This window comes from Macaca fascicularis, chromosome 2 (genome assembly GCF_037993035.2).
Source record: "Macaca fascicularis isolate 582-1 chromosome 2, T2T-MFA8v1.1".
Taxonomy (NCBI): domain Eukaryota; kingdom Metazoa; phylum Chordata; class Mammalia; order Primates; family Cercopithecidae; genus Macaca; species Macaca fascicularis.
In genome coordinates, this window is record NC_088376.1 from 120,543,129 (window position 1) to 120,557,032 (window position 13,904).

At 38.9% G+C, this 13,904-nt stretch overlaps 1 protein-coding gene and 1 non-coding gene across 2 annotated transcripts in view; both read right to left on the reverse strand.

Moving 5' to 3' along the window:
* DNAH12 (dynein axonemal heavy chain 12) overlaps positions 1–13,904 on the reverse strand; it is a 238,947-nt gene that overhangs the window by 160,387 nt on the left and 64,656 nt on the right. The window contains exons 14-17 of the mRNA XM_015446091.4: positions 13,026–13,151; positions 11,942–12,076; positions 10,913–11,106; positions 9,200–9,443 (exon numbers count right to left, since the gene is read on the reverse strand). Coding sequence (XP_015301577.3) covers positions 9,200–9,443; positions 10,913–11,106; positions 11,942–12,076; positions 13,026–13,151 — 699 coding nt within the window. The remainder of the gene's footprint in view (positions 1–9,199; positions 9,444–10,912; positions 11,107–11,941; positions 12,077–13,025; positions 13,152–13,904) is intronic.
* LOC123572097 (small nucleolar RNA U13) lies at positions 10,608–10,714 on the reverse strand. Its single transcript, XR_006696433.1, has one exon. It is a non-coding gene; the product is annotated as a small nucleolar RNA U13 (small nucleolar RNA).

A 13,904-nucleotide genomic window follows, 5' to 3' on the forward strand; every position in this document is an offset into this window, starting at 1 on the left:
TTTAAACTACAGTTCAGAACCCAACAGCCATAAAGGAAAAGAATAAAAATAATTACATAAAAATAAAAGGCTTCTGCCAGGCAAAAGCTATCATAAGCAAGGTTAAAAAGCAAATAATAAATATTCACATCACAGACAAAGCCTAATCTATATACACAGGAAAAGAAATCAGTAAGAAAAAGGTCAATAATTCAACAGAAAAATAGGCAGAGGTAAGTTAAAGCAGTTTACAGGAAAAGAAATATAAAACACTCTTAAATATATGAAATAGATGAAAATATGCTTAAAATTTTACTTGCAAGAAGAGAAATGAAAATTCTCCTAGTACAGTAGCAAAAACCTAAAGTTTGATGATATTTTGTTATGAAGGTTGGTGAGAGTATATATTGGTATAACCTGTATGGAGGGTAATTCAACTGTTGATTTTAACTTGGCATTTACTCTTCCACAGTTTACCCTGCAGTCCCACCTTCAAACACATGCAATTTACACACACATACACACATTAGTCACACATTATATAGGTGTGAAAAAAAATGAAGAAGCTCCCTATATATAACAAGAAAAGGTCTCCAAGATAAATTAAGCAAAACAAGGAAAGAAAATAGCAGAAGCAGTTCCAAGATGGCCAAATAGGAAGAGTTCCAGGCTACAGCTCCCAGCGTGAGCGACACAGAAGATGGGTGATTTCTGCATTTCCAACCAAGTTACTGGGTTCATCTCACTGTAGCGTATCAGTGGGTGCAGGACAGTGGGTGCAGCCCACCAAGCGAGAGTTGAAGCAGGGCGAGGCATCGCCTCACCCAGGAAGTGCAAGGAGTAAGGGAATTCCCTTTCCTAGCCAAGGGAAACCATGACACACAGCACCTGGAAAATCGGGTCACTCCCATCCAAATACTGCACTTTTCCAAGGGTCTTAGCAAACGGCACACCAGGAGATTATATACGCCTGGCTCAGAGGTTCCCACGCCCACAGGGCCTCCCTCATTGCTAGCACAGCAGTCTGAGATCTAACTGCAAGGTGGCAGCGAGGCTGGGGGAGGGGCACCCACCATTGCTGAGGCTTGAGTAGGTAAACAAAGTGGCCAGGAAGCTTGAACTGGGTGGAGCCCACTGCAGCTCAAGGAGGCCTGCCTGCCTCTGTAGACTCCACCTCTGGGGTCAGGGCATAGCCAAATAAAAGGCAGCAGAAACTTCTGCAGATTTAAATGTCCCTGTCTGACAGCTTTGAAGAGAGTAGTGGTTCTCCCAGCACGGAGTTTGAGATCTGATAACGGTCAGACTGCCTCCTCAAGTGGGTCCCTGAGCCCCCTGTAGCCTAACTGGGAGGCATCCCCCAGTAGGGGCAGACTGACACCTCACACGGCCAGGTACCCCTCTGAGACGAAGCTTCCAGAGGAACGATCAGGCAGCAGCATTTGCTGTTCAACAATATTCACTCTTCTGAAGCCTCTGCTGCTGATACCCAGGCAAACAGGGTCTGGAGTGGACCTCCAGCAAACTCCAACAGACCTGCAGCTGAGGGTCCTGACCGTTAGAAGGAAAACTAACAAACAGAAAGGACATCCACACCAAAACCCCATCTGTATGTCACCATCATCAAAGACCAAAGGTAGATAAAACCACGAAGATGGGGAAAAAACAGAACAGAAAAGCTGAAAATTCTAAAATTTGGAGTGCCTCTCCCCCTTCAAAGGAATGCAGCTCCTCACCAGCAATGGAACAAAGCTGGATGGAGAATGACTTCGACAAGTTGAGAGAAGAAGGCTTCAGATGATCAAACTTCTCTGAGCTAAAGGAGGAAGTTTGAACATCTCAAAGAAGCTAAAAACCTTGAAAAAAGATTAGACAAATGTTTAACTAGAATAACCAATGTAGAGAAGTCCTTAAATGACCTGGTAGAGCTGAAAACCATGACACGAGAACTACGTGATAAATGCACAAGATTCAGTAACCGATTCGATCAGCTGGAAGAAAGGGTATCAGTAATTGAAGATCAAATGAATGAAATGAAGCAAGAAGAGAAGTTTAGAGAAAAAAGAGTAAAATGAAATGAACAAAGCCTCCAAGAAATATGTGACTATGTGAAAAGACCAAATCTACGTCTGACTGGTGTACCTGAAAGTGACAGGGAGAATGGAACCAAGTTGGAAAACACTATTCAGGATATTATCCATGAGAACTTCCCCAACCTAGCAAGGCTGGCCAACATTCAAACTCAGGAAATACAGAGAACACCACAAAGATGCACCTCAAGAAGAGCAACTCCAAGACACATAATTGTCAGATTCACCAAAGTTGAAATGAAGGAAAAAATGTTAAAGGCAGCCAGAGAGAAAGGTCGGGTTACCCACAAAGGAAAGCCCATCAGACTAACAGCAGATCTCTTGGCAGAAACTCTACAAGCCAGAAGAGAGTGGGGGCCAACATTCAACATTCTTAAACAAAAGAATTTTCAACCCAAAACTTCATATGTAGCCAAACTAAGTTTCATAAGTGAGGGAGAAATAAAATCCTTTACAGACAAGCAAATGCTGAGAGATTTTGTCACTACCAGGCCTGCCATACAAGAGCTCCTGAAGGAAGCACTAAACATGGAAAGGAACAACTGGTACCAGCCACTGCAAAAACATGCCAAAATGTAAAGACCATCAATGCTAGGAAAAAACTGCAACAACTAACGAGCAAAATAACCAGCTAATATCATAATGACAGGATCAAATTCACATATAACAATATTAACCTTAAACATAAATGGGCTAAATGCTCCAATTAAAAGACACAGACTAGCAAATTGGATAGAGTCAAGACCCATCAGTGTGCTGTATTCAGGAGACCCATCTCACGTGCAGAGACACACACAGGCTCAAAATAAAGGGATGGAGGAAGATCTACCAAGCAAATGGAAAACAAAAAAAAGGCAAGGGTTGCAATCCTAGTCTCTGATAAAACAGACTTTAAACCAAAAAAGATCAAAAGAGACAAAGAAGGCCATTACATAACGGTAAAGGGATCAATTCAACAAGAAGAGCTAACTAACTACCCTAAATATATAGGCACCCAATACAGGCGCACCCAGATTCATAAAGCAAGTCCTTAGAAACTTACAAAGAGACTTAGACTCACACACAATAATAAGGGGAGACTTTAACACCCCACTGTCAACGTTAGACAGATCAACGAGACAGAAAGTTAACAAGGATATCCAGGAATTGAACTCAGCTCTGCACCAAGCAGACCTAATAGACATCTACACAACTCTCCACCCCAAATCAACAGAATATACATTCTTCTCAGCACCACGTTGCACTTATTCCAAAATTGACCACATAGTTGGAAGTAAAGCACTCCTCAGCAAATGTAAAAGAACAGAAATTATAACAAACTGTCTCTCAGACCTCAGTGCAATAAAACTAGAACTCAGAATTAAGAAACTCACTTAAAACCGCTCAACTACATGGAAACTGAACAACCTGCTCCTGAATGACTACTGGGTACATAACGAAATGAAGGCAGAAATAAAGATGTTCTTTGATACCAATGAGAACAAAGATACAACATACCAGAATCTCTGGGACACATTTAAAGCAGTGTTTAGAGGGAAATTTATAGCACTAAATGCCCACAAGAGAAAGCAGGAAGGATCTAAAATTGACACCCTAACATCACAATTAAAAGAACTAGAGAAGCAAGAGCAAATGCATTCAAAAGCTAGCAGAAGGCAAGAAATAACTAAGATCAGAGCAGAACTGAAGGTGATAGAGCCACAAAGAAACCCTACAAAAAAATCAATGAATCCAGGAGCTTGTTTTTTGCAAAGATCAACAAAATTGATAGACTGCTAGCAAGACTAATAAAGAAGAAAAGAGAGAAGAATCAAAATATGCAATAAAAAATGATAAAGGGGATATCACCACTGACCCCACAGAAATACAAACTACCATCAGAGAATACTGCAAACACCTCTACACAAATAAACTAGAACACCTAGAAGAAATGGATAAATTCCTAGACACATACACCCTCCCAAGACTAAACCAGGAAGAAGCTGAATCCCTGAATAGGCCAATAACAGGCTCTGAAATTGAGGCAATAATTAATAGCCTATCAACCAAAAAAATTCCAGGACCAGATGGATTCACAGCTGAATTCTACCAGAGGTACAAGGAGGAGCTGGTACCATTCCTTCTGAAACTATTCCAATCAATAGAAAAAGAGGGAATCCTCCCTAACTCATTTTATGAGGCCAACATCATCCTGATACCAAAGCCTGGCAGAGATACAACAAAAAAAGAGAATTTTAGACCAATATCCCTGATGAACATTGATGCAAAAATCCTCAATAAAATACTGGCAAACCAAATCCAGCAGCACATCAAAAAGCTTATCCATCATGATCAAGTGGGCTTCATCCCTGGGATGCAAGGCTGGTTCAACATATGCAAATCAATAAACGTAATCCAGCATATGAACAGAACCAAAGACAAAAACCACATGATTATTTCAATAGACGCAGAAAAGGCCTTGACAAAATTCAACAGCCCTTCATGCTAAAAACTCTCAATAAATTCAGTGTTGATGGAACATATCTCAAAATAATAAGAGCTATTTATGACAAACCCACAGCCAATATCATACTGAATGGGCAAAAACTGGAAGCATTCCCTTTGAAAACTGGTTCAAGACAGGGATGCCCTCTCTCACCACTCCTATTCAATATAGTGTTGGAAGTTCTGGCCAGGGCAATCAGGCAGGAGAAAGAAATAAAGGGTATTCAATTAGGAAAAGAGGAAGTCAAATTGTCCCTGTTTACAGATGACATGATTGTGTATTTAGAAAACCCCATCGTCTCAGCCCAAAATCTCCTTAAGCTGATAAGCAACATCAGCAAAGTCTCAGGATACAAAGTCAATGTGCAAAAATTACAAGCATTCTTATACACCAATAACAAACAAGCAGAAAACCAAATCATGAGTGAACTCCCATTCACAACTGCTTCAAATAGAACAAAATACCTAGGAATCCAACTTGCAAGGGATGTGAAGGACCTCTTCAAGGAGAACTACAAACCACTGCTCAATGAAATAAAAGAGGACACAAACAAATGGAAGAACATTCCATGCTCATGGATAGGAAGAATCAATATCGTGAAAATGGCCATACTGCCCAAGGTGATTTGTAGATTCAATGCCATCCCCATTAAGCTACCAATGACTTTCTTCACAGAATTGGAAAAAACTACTTTAAAGTTCATATGGAACCAAAAAAGAGCCCGCGTTGCCAAGACAATCCTAAGCCAAAAGAACAAAGCTGGAGGCATCACGCTACCTGAGTTCAAACTATACTACAAGGCTACAGTAACCAAAACAGCATGGTACTGGTACCAAAACATAGATACAGACCAATGGAACAGAACAGAGCCCTCAGAAATGATACCACACATCTACAACCATCTGATCTTTGACAAACCTGAAAAAACAAGAAATGGGGAAAGGATTCCCTATTTAATAAATAGTGCTGGGAAAACTGGCGAGCCATATGTAGAAAGCTGAAACTGGATCCCTTCCTTACACCTTATATGAAAATTAATTCAAGATGGATTAGAGACTTAAACGTTAGACCTAAAACCATAAAAACCCTAGAAGAAAACCTAGGCAATACCATTCAGGACATAGGCATGGGCAAGGACTTCATGTCTAAAACACCAAAAGCAATGGCAACAAAAGCCAAAATTGACAAATGGGATCTAATTAAACTAAAGAGCTTCTGCACAGCAAAAGAAACTACCATCAGAGTGAACAGGCAACCTACAGAATGGGAGAAAATTTTTGCAATCTACTCATCTGACAAAGGGCTAATATCCAGAACCTACAAAGAATTCAAACAAATTTATGAGAAAAAAACAAACAGCCCCATCAAAAAGTGGGCAAAGGATATGGACACTTCTCAAAAGAAGACATCTATGCAGCCAACAGACAATGAAAAAATGCTCATCATCACTCGTCATCAGAGAAATGCAAATCAAAACCACAGTGAGATACCATCTCACACCAGTTAGAATGGCGATCACTAAAAAGTCAGGAAACAACAGGTGTTGGAGAGGATGTGGAGAAATAGGAACACTTCTACACTGTTGGTGGGACTGTAAACTAGTTCAACCATTGTGGAAGACAGTGTGGGGATTCCTCAAGGATCTAGAACTAGAAATACCATTTGACCCAGCCATCCCATTACTAGATATACACCCAAAGGATTATAAATCATGCTGCTATAAAGACACATGCACATGTATGTTTATTTCAGCACTATTCACAATAGCAAAGACTTGGAACCAACCCAAATGTCCATCAGTGACAGACTGGATTAAGAAAATGTGACACGTATACACCATGGAATACTATGCAGCCATAAAAAAGGATGAGTTAATGTCCTTTGTAGGGACATGGATGCAACTGGAAACCATCATTCTCAGCAAACTATCACAAGAACAGAAAACCAAACACCGCATGTTCTCACTCATAGGTGGGAATTGAACAATGAGAACACCTGGACACAGGAAGGGGAATATCACACACTGGGGCCTGTCATGGGGTGGGGGGAGGGTGGATGGATAGCATTAGGTGATATACCTAATGTAAATGACAAGTTAATGGGTGCAGCACACCAACATGGCACATGTATACATATGTAACAAACCTGCACGTTGTGCACATGTACCCTAGAACTTAAAAAAATTAAAAATAAATAAATAAATAAAATCATATACATTGTATGCTACAGTTTATCTAAAAAGATAGAAGGATAAGAATATATATTTGCATTGTTATATATGTAATAAAACTCTGGAACTATACACAAGAAGGTAATAACATTGATCACTTGAGTTATACAGGTGAGAACCATGAGGAGACTTTTCAGATACATCTTTCTATATTTTTTAGACCATGCAAGTATATTCAACATTGCAAATAATTTTTAAGTTAAAAAAAATCAGGCAGTCATGGAATCTCTGAGATGACTAGACACAGACAGGAACAGTGCTTGCATCCAATCACAGAGTTTGCACTCTGGGCATGTTGACAGTGGAAATTTAAGGATGTATTACTGACTGTCAAAAAAAACTGTTCTTATTCTCTCTTTATAAATGAGAGGACCAAGGCACAAGTGGCTAAATATCTTGCTCAAGGTGTGCCACTGCCAAGTGGAGAACTGTGTTATAACTAAGCAGTGTGGTTCCAAATCCTTCCCAATAAACTGTTACCCTGTGTTGCTGTACTTAGTGTAGACTAAGTGGTCTGCCCTAGTAAATTTATGCCCCTTTTTTTTTTTTGAGACAGGGTCTCACTCTGTTGTGCCCAGGAGTGTGGCGGTATAATCATAGCTCACTGCAACCTCAAACTTGCACCTCAGCCTCCCAAGTAGCTGGGTCTTCAGGTGCAGCTGAATTCTTTTTTACCATGCCTGGCTAATTTTTTATTTTTTGTAGAGGTAGGGTCTCACTATATTACCCAGGCTGGTCTTGAACTTCTGGCCTCAAATGATCCTCCTACCTTGGCCTCCCAAAGCACTGGGATTACAGGTTACAGGTGTCATCCACTATACCCAGCCTGCTTCCAAACCTTTCTATTTCTCTTCATTAACACTTGATGATGAGAATAGCTCTATCGAGCCTTTCTTGAGTAATTTTGGAGTCTTGCTCTGTTGCCCAGACTGGGCATGCAGAGGCATGATCTCAGCTCACTGCAACCTCCGCCTCCTGGGTTCAAACGATTCTCCTCCCTCAGCCTCCCGAGTAACTGGGATTATAAGTATGTACCACCATGCTCAACTAATTTTTGTAATTTTAGTAGAGATGAGTTTTCACCATATTGGCCAGGCTGGTCTCGAACTCCTGACCTCAGGTGATCTGCCCACCTCAGCCTCCCAAGGTGCTGGAATTACAGGCATGAGCCACCGTGCCTGTCCTTGAGTAATTCTTAAGATTCAGAATTCATAGGTCAACAATTTATCTGGACTCAAAAGCCTTCATCTAAGCATTTTGCAAATGCTAAAATTTTTTAATGTATTCATCTAGAAAAAATAGTTATAACCTCACTTCGAAGTTTGGATTATGCTTAATTAATGGTAGGCTATTTATTCTGTTTGTTTAGTTTTATTATACTAAATTATAAACAATGGTGTACTCTTCCTATTTTCAGGAAGTATGCAATCTGCCCTAATAGGTCTAAGCAATCTTCTGCTGCCTTTCTTGGGCCAGAGGAACTCTTTCCCCCAGTTTTGCCAGATCTGGCTTTATATGTATATTCTCCTTGATCTGCCCCAAATATGGCTGCCATTCACCACCCAACCAGCCTTTCCTACGCTCCATAGCGGTGCTTCATGATGAGGAGCTAAAGTTGTGGGAATGAGACACCAAAACATCAAAGATGCAAACAGATGTAATTTGAAAGATGAGAGGAATAAAGTGCCCTCTCTTGCCCTTACCTCTTCCTCCCAAAACCAATCACTCAGCTCTGTCACAAATACCCACGCCTAGAACAGAGGTAGGAGTGAGTCAGAGCTTGACCAAGAGGCTGAGGCATAGCAGAGGAATTTAAAATCTTATTTTTTCTGATTGTTTCTCCTCAGTACCTTCATTTGGCCATACTCCTTTGATTACAAGTGACAGAGACCCAATTCATTAGCAAAATGGGAAGAAATAGTGTCTTCTTCTTGAGCCTACGAGTCTGAGGCTGCAGGGAGCTATGACTGTGCCACTGCACTCCCACCTGGGCAACAGAGTGAGACCCTATCTAAAAAGTAATAATAATAGGCCAGGTGTGGTGGCTCATGCCTGTAATTCCAGCACTTTGGGAGGCCAAGGTGGACAGATTGCTTGAGCACAGGAGTTCAAGACCAGCCTGGGTAACACAGCAAAATCCCATTTCTTCAAAAAAATTAGCCAGGCATGGTGGCTGTATTACCAGCTACTCAGGAGGCTGATGTGGGAGGATTACTTGAGCCTAGGAGGTGGCAGTGGCAGTGAGTCACCACTACACTCCAGCCTAGCCAACAGAGCAAGACCTGCCTCAAAAATTATTAATAATAATAAATAATAAACATGTAAAACCAGAAGATAGGCTTTATAATTTATATATCAGGCAACAGAAAAGTTGAGAAGATAGCTATAATATTAAAATGTTATTATATACATTTATACCCTAAAAGCTTTTATCTGTTCCATGACTGTACTGCACATAGTAAGAGTAGGATTCTCTTTTGGTTCTTCTTCAATTTTCTCTTCTTCCAAAGACCGTTTTCTTGCTGCCTTTCTTTTTTCTTGCAATTCTTTCTTTAGCTTCGTTTGGAAAAACTTTAGTGTCTTAAAAATTTCTCGGGAAAACTCTTCCACATCAGCCTCCATGCTTTCCCCGTTGAGGTCCAAAAACCCTCCATCCATCCACCTGAATTGAAAGAAAAAATACTATTAAACTCAGACTTTTGGAGTTTGAAGGGGTCTTAGAGATCCTTTAGGCTAGACCCCTTGTTTTAAGAGAGAAAAATGAGGGCAAGAGCTGTTAACAGTTTTTCTCAGGCACCCAAGTAGAGCTGATGGTAGAAAGACAGAACTAAAATAATCATTTTGACTATGCTGCATGTGCTAAAATATGTATCAGATTATAAATGGAGGACTAACAGTACCCAAATAAAATGCAGATTCACATTACAGAAATGCAAATCAAACCACAATGAGAGACCATCTCCCATCAGCCAGAATGGCTATTATTAAAAAGTAAAACAAAAAAACAAAAACAGATGCTGTGGAGAAACGGGAATGCTTATACACTGTTGCACTGTTGGTGGGTCTGTAAAGTAGCTCAGCCACTGTGGAGAGTAGTTTGGAGATTTTTCAAAGAACTTAAAACAGAACCACCATTTGACCCCGCAATCCCATTACTGGGTATATACCCAAAGGAAAATAATCATTCTACCAAAAAGACACATGTACTTGTCTGTTCATCGCAGCACCATTCGCAATAGCAAAGACATGGAGTCAACCTAGGTGCTCATCAACAATGGATTGAATAAAAAAAATTCGGTACATATACACCATGGAATACAATGCAACCTTAAAAAAGAATGAAATCATGCCCTTTGCAGCAACATGGATGCAGCTGAAGGCCATTATCCTAAGCAAATTAATGCAGGAACAGAAAACCAAATACCTCATTTTCTCACTTTGAAGTGGGAGCTAAGCCCTGGGTATGCATGGACACAGAGATGGGAACAACAGACACTGGGGACTACTAGAGGTGGGAGAGAGGGAGGGGAGCAAGGGCTGAAAAACTACCTATTAGGTGCTATGCTCACTACCTGGGAGATAGGATCGATCATTTGTACCCCAAATCTCAGTGTCATGCAATATACCCATGAAACAAACCCGCACATGTTTCTGAATCTAAAATAAAAGTTGAAATTATAAAACAAAAATAAAAATAAAATGCAGATTTGACTCCGTACTTCTAATTTTCGGGGTAAACATTAATGAAATTAATCTATTGTATTAAAAAGGGAATTGACTCTCAGAAACCAAAATGAAAACTCATATATTATATATACATTTTTCATGTCAGAAGGGTAATGTGCTGACATTGTAACAACGTTTGAGGGAGGCCACACCTCTCACACATGAGCATGAAAATCCAGTCATTACACTCATAAACCAGAAAAGGATCTCAGATATTGTATTAGTAAGGTTAGTGGGACCTTAGCAGCACTGGATGCTTCTCCTATATGGTACCTGATTCTCTTTCAAATGGACATAAAAATCCTACTTTTAAACACTTAACCAAAAAAAAAAAAAAAATCAATTTATATTTTACAAACTCTTTTCTGTCATTTGCTGGATTTTTACTACATTACCAGCAATTACCGTTTTTCTGATCGTTGCCACTTCAAAACAAAATTAAAAAACTTCTGATAGGGCTCAATGTTAACTTTTAATTTATCCAGTTCAGGATATTTTGTCAATTCCCACTTGAAAAGTTCCTCTTCTTTATTGATAAACTGCACTGCTTCTTCAGATTCCTGAATACGTTTTTGTAGTTGTCTTACATCTGTCACGTACTGAAAGCAAATAATTTTTTGTCTTAAGAAATATTCAAGTAATGTTACAAAAATAAAATCATATGATACTGTGTACAATATGTCCTTGCATTTATACAACAACTTTATTTTTAGGCTGGAGTGCAGTGGCATGATCTGGGCTCACTGCAACCTCCGCCCCCCTGGTTCAAGTGATCCTCCCGCCTCAGCCTACCGAGTAACTGGGACTACAGATGCCGAGCACCACGCCTGGCAAATTTTTGTATTTTTAGTAGAGACAGGGTTTTGCCATGTTGGCTAGGCTGGTCTCAAACTCCTGACCTCAGGTGATCTGCCCACCTCTGCCTCCCAAAGTGCGGGGATTACAGGAGTGAGCCACTGTGCCCCGCCTATACAGCAATTTTAAATATTAACTTCACAACATAACTATGATTGAGAGCAAAAGGTATGATGACATCTACTCTACAAATAGAGAACTAAGTCACAAGAAAGACAATATAGCTCCAGTTCTGGGCCTAAGAGTCAGGTCTTTGTTTGCCAGCCTGGGCAACATGGCAAAACCCCATCTCTACAAGAAAATACAAAAAATTAGCCAGGCATGGTGGCACACGCCTGTTAGTCCAAGCTACTCAGGAGGCTGAGACTACATATAAAGTGTTTAAATAAATATTTATGTATTTTACTATATATAAACACATTATATAAATGTATATGTATCTATGTAATATATAGAAAAATATATAGAGTAGACATAAAAAAGTAAACTTGCATTTGTCTATATTTTTAAATTTATGTTAACATGCCCTGTATGACTCTATGGGCTGGCCATAGCTATCGTCTTATATATTTATCAGACCTGTTGCATGCGCTCCAGCTCTGCAAATTCTGTAAACTCTTCCATGCGGCGTGATTCCTTTTCTATTTCCAAAATAAGTTTCTCTCTCTTGGCCATTAGTTCATTTTCTTTTTTATGTTTAGCATTCTCAATTAGCTTTTTAAAAGACAATTTAATCATGTTAGTTAATCTGTAACAAAGAATTACCAAGTCAGAAATCTAAATACTGTGTATAATCATAAAAACCATCAGAGAAGTAAAAATGAGCACAAAAATAAAACAATGTCTATAATTATTGATATAAAAATGCAAAGAATAATAAACCACACACAAAAACATTCCTCGATCTCCAAAGTGACTTTAACAACTTGTATTCATTAATTAAAATTTATTTTAATTTGTTTATTTAACAGATTCTGGGATACTAATAAAATTACCATTTATTGAGCATGTGCCATGTATCAAGAACTATTAAATACCTTACCTATATTATTACTAGTATTATTATTCTCATTTCAGAGAAAAGAAATTGAATCTTACGGAAGTCATGTTCATGTTCACAAAATCATAAAAATCAAAATCTGGATTAGAATCTTGGTTTATCTGATTGAAGGCCACGCTTTTTATTACAATACCATCTTACCTCCCAATTCAGGATAAACTGGTTTATATTAGGACTTTTTCAATATCTGAAATACATTCAGTCTGATATAAAATTGTAAATCTTATCACTGTGATTTTGAACTATTTAATTTCTCTGAGTCTCATATTTCTCATCTATAAAATAGAAGAAATGGGAGCACGTGGGATTTTTATGAGTTAAATAATTGAATAAATGGAGAGCATTTTCTCAGTTAAGTGCTTCTATTATTAATTTATATAATAGTTCTGACTTTCTAAATGTCAGCCCCACTACTTACCAGACCTTGTGAGTTAAGCCTAACAGCTTGTCTTAAGCCTAGAGGGCCATAAGTGTGGCCAGTCTCAAACTCATATTGACACAAAAAATTACTTTTAAAGTTAGATGGCCAGTAGATATGAAAATTAAATGTGAATGATGTGCTCGAAATGTCAGAATACAAAAAAAAATGAAAAATATATTTACCTCATCATTTTCATCAAAGATGGGATTAATTTTCTTAGGCCACATGAGGACAGTTGCATTTAAAGCTAAGTCTTCTTGAGGAAATAGAAAAACATCTAAAAAGTAACTCATTTGGCGTTTAGATTCCTACGAAAGAAACTCTGGATATAATATGTCATATAGAAAATCTAAGTCATTACGAAAAAGAGAACAACAATCTCTAATACTTTTTCAGATTGAAATTTGACTCAGATTATAAACTGATATTTTATATATCGACCAAACCAGACAGGTATTTCAATAGCTACAGTATTTATCTTGCTTCATGCCACATAATTGTATACTTTTATGCTAGAAACAAGGCTTTTAAAAAGTTTTCACTTGCAGTTGATTTAACATAAAGGAACTTTTGGTCCTCCCTTGTTTATGACTGAAAAACATAATTAAATCTTCAGTAATCCTTTAACTTTGATTTTAAAAGATTTTAAATTATTTTATTCTTATAAATTTTTTTATTTTTGTATCTTTGATGACAATGATTTTAGTATCTTTTGTTTTGTATCTTCAGTGACATCACCACCATTTTTGCCTACTTCACACATTGCTGTACGCAATAGTCCAGAATATTACGGTTTGTAATAGTTCAGAAAGAGTTGGAGGTGAGTAGGCCGGGTGCAGTGGCTCACACCTGTAATCCCAGCACTTTGGGAAGCCGAGGGAGGTGGATCACCTGAGGTCAGGAGTTACAGACCAGCCTGGCCAACATGGTGAACCCCCATCTCTAATAAAAATACAAAATTTAGCCAGGCGTGATGATGCACGCCTGTAGTCCCAGCTACTCGGAGGCTGAGGCAGAAGAATTGCTTGAACCCAGGAAGCAGAGGTTGCAGTGGGCCGAGA